The sequence below is a fragment of the Mirounga leonina genome, unplaced genomic scaffold, assembly GCF_011800145.1.
Source record: "Mirounga leonina isolate KUSES-001 unplaced genomic scaffold, KU_Mleo_1.0 Mir_152067, whole genome shotgun sequence".
Lineage (NCBI taxonomy): Eukaryota > Metazoa > Chordata > Mammalia > Carnivora > Phocidae > Mirounga > Mirounga leonina.
In genome coordinates this window covers 17,473-27,962 of record NW_023270381.1, presented here as the reverse complement: position 1 = coordinate 27,962, position 10,490 = coordinate 17,473, and the positions used below count along the sequence as shown (strand labels likewise).

The window sequence follows — 10,490 nt, the reverse complement described above, 5'->3', positions numbered from 1 at the left end:
TTTTTTTTTTTTTGTAGATTCCTTGAGATTTTCTACACAATCATGTCATCTGCACAAAGGGACAATTTTATTTCTTCCTTTCTAATCTGTGTGCTTTAATGGTATCCTGGAAGCCCTAGGAAGCTGCAGGAAGGTCTTAAACACTCTCCATGCAGGACCCGCTGTTTTCTGGCATTTCTGCTTTTAGAAGAGAAACCAGAAGTGAAATTGCTCATATTTACATGTAGGCAACACACTCCATTTAAAAAATATTGTGACCCGAACAAAACATATTCATAAGTTCATGCAATTCATGGATGCAGTCTGTGATCTGTGAGTAAAGCAGAGGAATTGCAGAACATCGTTGTGTCTGCATACTCTTTACACCTGGGGCCACATGGTGCCCTGCAGGCTTGGGAACTGACCTTTCAAGTACATGGATGCCCTTGCAGGAATGCCGTGTGGGCCAGCCCCAGGCTGACTCCGGGGCAGATTCAAGTCTGTTCCCTGGCCTTCTGACTGGGGCCAGGGGGCTCAGCCCTTCCGGGCTCCTCGTTCTTTGATGTGATGTGAAGACACCAGATTAATATTATTCCATGTGGCAGTTAGAAAACGGGACTGCAAATTTCTTGACACTCCTTTTATTAAGAGTTGGGATTATGTCTCCTCCCCTTGAGTCTGGGTGGGCTGTGACTACTGCAACCAGTAACCCAGAGCAGAGCTTCCCAAACGTTGTTCCATAGTTATCCTCCTAAGGAGCCTGTTGACTCATTTTCTCTTCCTAGAAGTGCACCCCTACCCCGCCGCGCTATGACATTTTAATACAAAGATATACTGTATATGTCCATGTTCTATTGATCAGTTGATCCTCTACCAATCGATCATCTATGTTTTATATACGAAAAGAGTAGCATTTTTTCACCCTCCAAGAACCAATGTTTGTCCCCGTCGGAAGGCCCAGATAGAGCCTGGTGACAGTGACCCTGTGTGACGTCCGAGGCCAGGCCAGGAGGAACCCCATAGCCCCTTCCTCAGTCTCCTCGGGCTCTCCCACTCAGAACCCGACAGCCAAATGGAGAGGCTACCGGTAGGATCTCGGGTCAACAGTCAGGACTGAGCTCCGGGTTGGGTCACCCTGGCTCATGTTCCAGACATGCGGGCAAAGAAGCTTCCGGATGACAGTGGCACCCAGCCATGTGAGTCACCCCACCAGCATATGTCTTCCCAACTGAGGCCCCAGACATGATGGAGCAGAGACAGGCCGTCCCTGTCTCAACCTGCTGGAATTCCTGACCACAGGATCTGTGACATGACAAAGTAAGGAAAATCTAAGCACGGGTAACGGGACCATTCGGCCTCTATCCGTTCTAGGGTTGGGCAAGACGGTAAAGAGGAACGTGCTGCCTCTGCCGTGGGCACGGCGGCTGTGGGGAGGGTGCTGGCTGCTGCCAAGGGCCCCTCTGTGACTCAGCCCTGCGGCGGGGACCGCGGGCCCGGAGCTCCCACATGGTAACACGCAGGCTGCTGGGGCTTGAGGTCTCGCCCTTTCCTGACACGAGCCCCAGAACCGCGTGGGCTCAGGTGTCAGCATGTGGCGGAGCTGTTCCCCACCAGAAGCCACCCGCTGCGGCAGAAGGCCCCCCACCCATCCCCGACACACCCGCTTTGGCGAAGCCCCGACCTCCTTCAAAGGAAAGCTCGAGCCAAAAACGAACCAGCACCTTCTCTAACGGGCTCAAGGAGAGGAACAGAGAGCCAGCAAAAGGTGGCTGGTGAATTTGCTTCAGAAAGGAAATGCTCCAGGACACAGAGCAAGAGCTCAGGTAGGTCCACTCAGTCTCAGAGAAATGACAGACAACGACCTCACTAAAAAGGAGCTCAGAAAAGAGATATAGTTTCCCCAAAATGGTTCAAAAAATATGGACACAAAAAAGAGCAGAGCCCAGGAAGAATGTAAGTAGAAGAGAAACCCCCCCAAACCCCAACATTTTGTTGGGAGGAAATATGTATACCTTTGAAAATTAAAATAGAAAAAGACTTGTGTTATTTTCTGATGTGTGAGTGGGAGGAAGTTAAACATGAAGGGCCCAGCATTCTGGCTTGCCCTTGCTCTGCTGGGGGTGGGGGAGCGTGGGAGGGTGGAAAGGCCAAAGTTTAGGTCAAACCAAGAGGGGATGATGGTGGTCTGAGCTGGCAGGGGGATGGACAGCATCACAGGCATGATGGGGACAGATCTCAGGCCCTCCTTTGTCCTGTCTGGATGAAGAAGTCCTGACTGTCCCTGGAGCCCTGCACCTGCAGGACCAGGAGGGCTAAGGGACAAATTGATGGACAGAAATGAACTGTTATTGTGACCACCGGCTGAGTCCCCTGGCCTTGGAGGTCACCAATGTAGATACAGAGACATGTGGATATTTACATTGTTTCAAAGCCCCTCCCCACAAAACACTTATTACTTACACAGGGAAAAAGAGTAGTTTCATTTAGTTTTGACAAATTTATAGTCAGATATCCACATCCCTAAAGATCTTGATTGCAATGACAGTAACCCAAGTATTCATACTTAAAAAGGCTCACTGAACTGTACACCTAGCTTGTGAAGCCTTTTTTAAAAAATTTTTTTTAAATTTTCTTTTTTTTTTAAAGATTTTATTTATTTATTTGACAGAGAGAGAGAACACAAGCAGGGGGAGCGGGAGAGGGAGAAACAAGCTTCACACTGAGTAGGGAGTCCAATGTGGGGCTCGATCTCACAACCCTGGGATCATGACCTGAGCTGAAGGCAGATGCTTAACGACTGTGCCACCCAGGCACCCCTTGCAAAGGCTTTCTAATATGTGAGGTATATATATATACCATGATACTCTTTTTTAAAAAACACAGAAAATAGGGGTGCCTGGGTGGCTCAGACAGTTAAGCATTGGACTCCTCATTTCGGTTCAGGTCATAGTCTCAGGGTCATGAGATCGGGACCTGCATCAGGCTCCACGCTGGGCATGGAGTCTGCTTGGGATTCTCACCCTCCATCTGTCCTTCCCCTCCAGCTGGCATGCTCTCTCTCTCTCTCTAATAAAAAAAAAATTAAAAATACAAACACAGAAAATAACTTCCAAACCCAAGTCCCTATGCTTTTCTTTATGCACTCCTGGCCATCAGTGAAATTTCACATCTATATGAGGGGAGCCCTCGTTGCGAACTCTTTGAGGGGATTAAAAGGCATCATCTAGGTCTCTCCCTTCTCTTGTCTTCCACCTCCCAGTTGCCGGACACATTATGATTCTAGCATTCAATTTAGAGTCACTTTGGACCCTCTAGGATGGAAGGGTCGTCCTCTCACATATAAAAGACTGAAATAGTGTCCCAAAGAAATAATCTCAAAAGAGCCCAGGGTAGCCATAGATTTAATAGGAAATGTATTGAGCAAACAGATGGGATGCGGGTCAGAGATGGCCCAACCTTGTCTTCTATCTTACGTTCAGGCTATTCTTACTCCAGGAGGAGGTGGAATCAGCAGACCTCTGTACACCTGGCCCATTGTGGGTCTTTGACCATGTGGAACACTAGGAAGCTTTTTGGTTTAATTCCGACTTTATAGTTACTGGATGGTCTGGATTTTAAAACCCACATTGGCCAGAGTACTGAATGCTATAATAGTCCATTATCCTTGGCAGAGCCACTCTAGGATTATAAAGAAAAGAGGCATCAGGAGGATCCACACAGGAGGCTTCTTGGCTGCTACCGTGGAGGCCAGGGTCCCAGACCTGTGCAGAGCAGGGAGGGAGCCAGAGTTTATTCCTGAGGTCAGGATGAGGGGAGTCCCCACCTAACAGGGACCAGATCTCTCTTGGAACTTCAACCGCTGCCCATTCCCTGCTGAGAGGTCAGAGGGTGCAGGGGTGTTGATGGTGTGGGAGCTGTGCTTCTCCTGCTCAGGCTGACTCTATTCTCCCCCTGGGTCCCCCCGACTCTGGATCAGCCACACCACAGTCCACAGCAGGACCCTGTGCAGGGACACTTTCACAAAGTTCAAGAGCACAAAGAGAAGGCTGCATAGCAGGGCCCTGTGCAAGGAACAGGGTGACATCAGTGAGCTCCCTCTTTAGGGACAGCCCCAGCCCCTTCCTCCCTGACCTGACTCCTGAGCCCAGACCTGCAGGAGAGACAAGCATTGGTTCCTGCCAGGGAAGCCCCTCTGAGGGCACAGCCATGCTGCCCAACCAAGGCTAAGCCTTTAGGGGCCTCCCTGCAGGCTTAACCTGGGGTCCAGCACCTCTGCCTCCTGATTTCATCCTGCTTTTTGGTTACCCTCCTACAATTTCCCTCCACCTCACCTCAGGCCAGCAAAGCTCAAGGGTTTACCTTTGTGTGTCTTTTCATTCTACTTGTGTCCTACCTTGTGTCAATTCTGCCCAAATTTCCATCTCTGATCTAATATTACCTCTTTGAAGCAGATGAAGATCCCCCACCCCTGTCCACCTGGCTATTTACCTTCAGGGTTCTCCTGGGTGGGGTCTCTCCCAGCTCTGACCCCACGTGGTAGCACATATGAGGTGTTCTCTCTCATACAACCTGTATACTGGACACGGGCTCTAGATGGATGATGGGCCATTGCTTACGTGTCCCCCTGGTGGTTTGTCTTACTAATCAACTGTCTGACCCCTTTACCATTGGCCTCATCCTCTCCTCCACAAGCAAGGCCAGGATCCCCTGCAGACCAACCTTGCTCTGTCTTTCACCTTCCTTGAGCATGATGGGTCATTGGATTTCACACGTGGTTTTCTGGAAAGAGAGAGGGCATGCTGCTTTGCCCTTCCTTAAAATATCCTTTAAGCTACTGTGCTCTTTTCATAAGTTCCATTCACTGTGGGCTTGCTGTCCCGTCTCTCCACCTTGCAGACTTCCTCCTATGCTCCTTGGTCTCCTCAAAGTCCTGCACCCTCCACTCCCCACTCAACAGAACAACTCCAAACAGTCACCAGCAGGACAGAAGCTCATCATGAAGCTTAGCCAAGTGCCTTGCATCATTCAGAGGCATGACGGAACAAACTATCCAGTGGGGCCCGGTTCCCAGGAATAGGGTCCTGCAGAAGGGAAAGAAGTAGAACTGGGGCTGGAAGGAAGGTGGTGCAGGGTGTTTCTGGAAGGCGGGACCCAGGGAGGGAATGCACCTACCCCCTGGTCTCTGATGGGGTGAAAATGGGGCAGTGTGTTTGCCCTTTGATGAAAGAGCTAATTGGTTGTCTTTGGATGATTCTTGATGGGGGAGGGGGGGCCTTCAGGTTGATGTCCCAGCCTCTCTACCATGTTGGGAATGTGAGAAAGCAGGTATCACAGCATCCCACTCCTTCCCAGCGTTTCCCTAGCACTCAGGGAGGACAGGGTTGAATTCATGGAACAGGCACCTGCTTGTGACCATCTGTGGGCAGAATAACACCCCCCCCCCCCGAGAGGTGTCAGACCTGTGAATGTGGTGGGTACATGGCAAGGGGGAAGTCATGATGCAGATGGAGTTAAGATTGCCAACCAGCTGACCTTGAGATGGGGAGATTATCCTGGGTTACCTGGGTGGACCTAATGTCATCAGCAGTGTGTTTATAAATGAAAGGACAGGGGAGAGCCAGTATCCTGGTAATGTGGTATGAGGAGGACTCAACCACCACTGCTGGCTGTGAGGATGGAAGGGACCCGGAGCCAGGGGGTGCAGGGCCTCCAGAGGCTGGAAAAGACAAGGAAGGTCTTCTCCCTTAGAGCCTCCAGAAGGAACTAGCCCTGCCAACACCTTAACTTTAGCCCAGGGAGACTCATTTCAGACTTCTGACCTCCAGAACCATAAGATCATAAAACTCTTTTTGTCTTAAGCCACCAGGTTGGTGGTGATTTGTTCCAGAAGCCACAGGAAAGGAATACAGAGTACTTCTCTTCTGGCATACTTGAGGCTGGAACCACCTACACCTCTTTGTGGTTCTTGTGGGTTGGGAGGCAGGTCAGAAGGAGGCCAGAGACTTCTCTCCTGCAGCCCAGCTGAAGAACTTTGTCTAGGTTCCTCTTGCAGAGTGGGGAGTTTTTTAGGTGCTCAGAGGTATAAAGAGGGGGGCCTAGTGCAGACCTTGCTGATTCTCCCCTGCATAGGAAACCTCGTGGGGCCAAGGGGGGGGTCCCTGAGAGAGTGCCCTGTGGGAAGCGGTCACAGGGCAGCAGTGGGAAAGGTCTGCTGGGGTCCAGCTCTGCTCACCTGCTGTCGGGGTTGATCAGAGTCACGGGCTGGGTGCTGTTGATGCCCAGGGTAAATGGAAATGTGGAATCCCAACTGGCTGTTGTGGGTCTTGTCACAGGTTTGGGGAAATCTGTTGGATCTGGTGCTAAACACACAGGGCAGGGCAGGATGGTGAGTGTGACGCAGATGGCTCCCATGGCCTTCTCCACTCCCCACCCCCAGGGTGAAGAAGCTTCTGCCTTAGCCTCATCACTCAGGCACATTGGTCTGCTCTTGCATCTTTTTGGTTTCCTGTTCCAAACATGCAATTATTTCATTTGCAGAGAAACAGCAGTTCACCACCGGGGGAGGCATGTTGGGTGGGGAGCTCTGGAGCAATTACATTCAGCTCAATCTCAGGGTCTGTTTGGCACAGCTGAGCACGTCAGAGCCACGTTCCCACCCCTGCAGCCTTCAATCAGCCAGGCCAGCTCTTCTCTGAGTCTCAGCCTTGCCCAAAGCAGGCTGTGTGCCACCTGCCCTGAAGCACTGTGACCCACGAGCTGGCTGGCTGAGGGTTCCCCCGTCTCCTGTAGCCGCCCAGAGCCCACAGCCCCTGCTGTCTTCTGGGGTCCAGCCTGCCTCCCCGGGGCCTTTCTTATTACACCAGTCCTGCCAACGAAGGCTTATCTGGTTGGAGGGTCCAGACTCCAAATCTCTGGCCCCAGTTCTCCTGCAGTCTTGCACACATCCACCCACCTTTGTTGTCTTTTTCAGTTAATCTCTGGAACATTCTACCAGCATACCTGTCCAGTGGGCACATTTGCACACCATTTTGCATATGCTAAGTGTGAAGAGACTTTTCTCTGCTTTGTAAATGAGCTAATGAGTATCAGATGTATTACCTACCTAGTCTCTGGGTCTGTGTGTCTGTGGGTCTGTATGTTGGAGAGAAGACTGAAGGGTCCAGATCTGGAGCTGTGTGTGTGGGGCTACAGCCTGACTCCCTTTCCAGGCCTGTCTCCAGGGAGGCCCTAGTGGAGCCCAGAGTCCCCTCCAAGGCTCAGAGGTAGCCCCAGAGAGGGGTTCCCAGCACTCTGGTGGAGCCTGCCTTTCCATCTCCCAGAAATGGGTTCAGAGTCCCTCGCCTGCTCCTTTGTGCTTATGTTGCCAGAGGAAGGAGGGGAAGAAGGAGGGGGCAGGGAGATAGTCTCTTGTCCTATAGCTGAGACCATCAGGACCATGGCTTTCTAGCACCCACTCCTCCCTGCACACCTGACAAGGCCCCACTCAGCCTGGGGCTGCACTGAGCGTGGACGTGACCAGGAAAAGAGGAGCTGCCTTCCCTGGACAAGCCTGTCCTACCCGAGTCTCTGCTTCTCTGCTCCCTCTGGGGAGAGCAGCTGGAGACATGCAGAGATGTGGGGCTTGCTCTTTCTTCCAGTCTTTCCCAGACTCTTGGTGCCCCCAACCATACTTGCTCACACATGCACACACACATGCACACACACACACAGGTGGAGTCTCAGGCAAGTTTAGAGACTCTTCTCCATCCATTTGGGAAGACAGAGGAACAGTCCTGACTCCTCTGTGGGGTGGTACCAGGGCTCCAGGACACAGGAGGGCGTAGTGCCTACCTGGGTCGACAATCACGGAAAATTTGTACCCCAAGTCTTCGCCGATTCTCTCAATTCCACACCAGTATGTGTCTGTGTCATCCAGCCGGAGCCCCTCCAAAGTCATGGTGATTGTGCGTTGGTTGTGATAGTCCTGGATGGTCGCTCTGCCCTTCTTTACCAGTTGCTCTGACCCGGTGGTTTTTACAAGGATTCTGCAGGAATTCCAGTTCTTCCCGCGGCACCACCACTTCTTATAGGGTTCCCACCCTCGGCCATACTCACAGTTTGTCGTCAGTGTGCCCCCCTCTGTGCCTCTCACAGTTCTTTCCTGGCAGATGGAGAAGTGGCCTAGAAGACAGAAACCCAACATTCATGTCATCCTCCCTTGAGCCCTGGGATGGTGTGGATGATGCTGGGGCATCTGGTAACGCCCTGAAGACCAGCCAGGAGCCTCTGCTCTCTGTCTAATTGCCACATCCCACCTGTCTCTTAATCCCCTGCAGTATGTCTTTAGTTGTCTCCTCTCTTGGATGTCCCCCTTGGGGCTCCTAACTGCCCAATACAGGGGCCTCTGCTCACTTCGATCCTACTGACCACAACCCCTCCCTTGCCCTCTGCCAACACCTCTCCCCGGCAGTGCAGAACGCACACTGCACCGCAGGTGTATTTCTGAATCCTAGAGCTGGTGAGACAGTGCGGCCCCCTCCTTACCCAACCCCTGACACTCTAACCCCAAAACACCTAAAGTCCCTCACCCTCCGAATCCATCCATGGAAGTAAACATACACACTCACACATACACATTCATTCACACAGGTGATCGCTTGTTATTTTACTACACACCTTGCTCTTCCGTGTCTCCTTATATTTACACAAGCTGTTCCCTCTACTTGGAATGTTCTCTCTGCTCTGCTTAATCAAGCCTTCTATTCATCCCTCAAGGCTCAGCTCAAACAGTGTCTCTTCTATGGTGTCTCTGGTTCTGCAGCTAACTGGGTTGCTCTGGGTGCCATCAGAGTACTTTGTCCCTGTCTCCGTTGTTGCACTTATGACCCTGGACGATGGTCTGTTCCTTGGCTCATCCAGAGCAGAGACTTGGGCAGCCTGATGTGTGGGATTGAACAACTCTCCAGAGATCCTATCACCCCTGGTTTTGCTGCCTGTCTTCCTCCCTGTATCTGAGCTCTTCAGAAGAGATCCTGGCTCTAGCTACAAGGCAAGACCAATAGTGCAGGTTTATAAATAATCCAGATAGCTGAACCCCACCTTGCTTGAGTGGGTCTCACTTGGAGCTTGAGCTTTTGTGCTCCCTCCAAGTTCCTTAGGAATTCATGCATTTATGTATGTGTATATATGCATATGTATGTGCCCATGTATGCATCTATCTATCATCTATCCATCCATCCATGCTCCATCCATGCATCCATCCATCATATGTCTATCCAACTATCTGCCAAGGTTGAGAAGTAGTGCACTAGAAGACAGACACCATTTGTGTTGTTCATTTTGTTTCTTTTCCCAAAACCCAACTTAGTACCTGTCAGGTAACAAAACTAAAAAAAAAATTTTTTTTTAAAGAATTAGTGTCTGGTGAGTGAAATGTCCTGCCATTTCCCCCAGGATAAACCCTGTCTGTGTCCCGCCTCAGCCCTGCAGGTACTCCGTCCTGAAGCCCCTGCCCCACTCACCTTGGATGATGAGAAGGAACAGAACCGGGAGCAGCCACATGTCCTGCCTGCCTGGGTTGTCTCCCTGGTGCTCAGCTGATGCCCCCTGCCCTCCAGAGACTGGAACTGAGCTCAGAGGCCAACTGCCTTCGTTTTCTTAAATTAATCTTTTTCAATTTCTCTCATCTACTTCCCTTAATTTTTTTTCTTCAGTTACTTCCTAATTTTCTTAATTAGGAGAAAGGCAGTGCCGTTCTTTGGATCGTATGGTTGACGTGATGAGGTGTGCCCTCTTCTTGCTCTGGCCCCTCACCTCAGCATCCCCTAGTGTCTGTCCCCGATGACCTTGTCTCTGGAGAGGGTCTCTGCACCACTCTCTGGCACCACCTCCAGTCTCTGCACACCTACTTCCTGCCACCCCCTTCCCCAGCCCAGTTCTGGACTTCCATTGGCTACTGGCACCTCTGTAGAGCGGTCCACCCTGTGAGCAGCTCAGATGTGCTCAGAATGCAATTTCTTGTCATCTTCACTCCTAAAGTCTATCTATCTCAACATCTGGTCCATGGGCCCAGGGAGTCCCTCTCCACCTGCCTCCACCAGGCTAGCCTTCCTAAGACAAAGCCCTTGGGGCCCTCTTTCTGCCACTTGCTACCCTCAGAAGGCCTTGCCAGGGTGGGGGGTTTGGAGGCAGAGCAGCCAAGGGCTTTACCAACAGGAGGAGTAGTGGGTGAGTTGGGCCAGCCCTGGAGAGGGAAGGGGAGCAAGAGTTCCTGTCCGTTCAAGGTTCTTCTAGCTGGACTAAGAATGAAATTGACATTAACAGGAGAAAATCACATTTAATAGCATACATACAGGGAATCCACACAATCATGGCAGTCAGGCAAAAAGAGGTATAAATTTCATCCTGAATTAAGGAGAAGGGCAGGGCTCTGAGACTTCAAAGAGGCGGAACACAATTCACAGGAAGATTAGGAACAGTAAATGTTTTGTAGACAAATGTTTGCTCTGCCATGTAGCTGGGTTCATCAGAGA

General features: G+C 51.1%; 1 protein-coding gene across 1 annotated transcript; it reads right to left on the bottom strand.

Moving 5' to 3' along the window:
• Positions 1 to 3,384: 3,384 nt before the first annotated feature.
• LOC118013048 (CMRF35-like molecule 7) lies at positions 3,385 to 9,904 on the bottom strand. The gene is made up of 4 exons (XM_035008710.1): positions 9,480 to 9,904; positions 7,810 to 8,139; positions 6,212 to 6,338; positions 3,385 to 3,740 (listed from the first exon to the last, which is right to left on the bottom strand). The coding sequence occupies exons 1-4, from the start codon at positions 9,517 to 9,519 to the stop codon at positions 3,638 to 3,640; spliced, it is 600 nt and encodes a 199-aa protein (XP_034864601.1). The 5' UTR covers positions 9,520 to 9,904; the 3' UTR covers positions 3,385 to 3,637.
• Between the last annotated feature and the right edge of the window lie 586 nt (positions 9,905 to 10,490).

Bases quoted from the DNA above. Each gene is read 5' to 3' on its own strand.
- LOC118013048 (XM_035008710.1), bottom strand. From the start codon at position 9,519: ATGTGGCTGCTCCCGGTTCTGTTCCTTCTCATCATCCAAG. The intron at 8,140-9,479 runs GTGAGTGGGGCA...TCTGTCTTCTAG, and splicing joins GTTCCTTCTCATCATCCAAG to GCCACTTCTCCATCTGCCAG. The intron at 3,741-6,211 runs GTGAGCAGAGCT...TGCTCTGCACAG, and splicing joins CTGATCAACCCCGACAGCAG to GTCTGGGACCCTGGCCTCCA.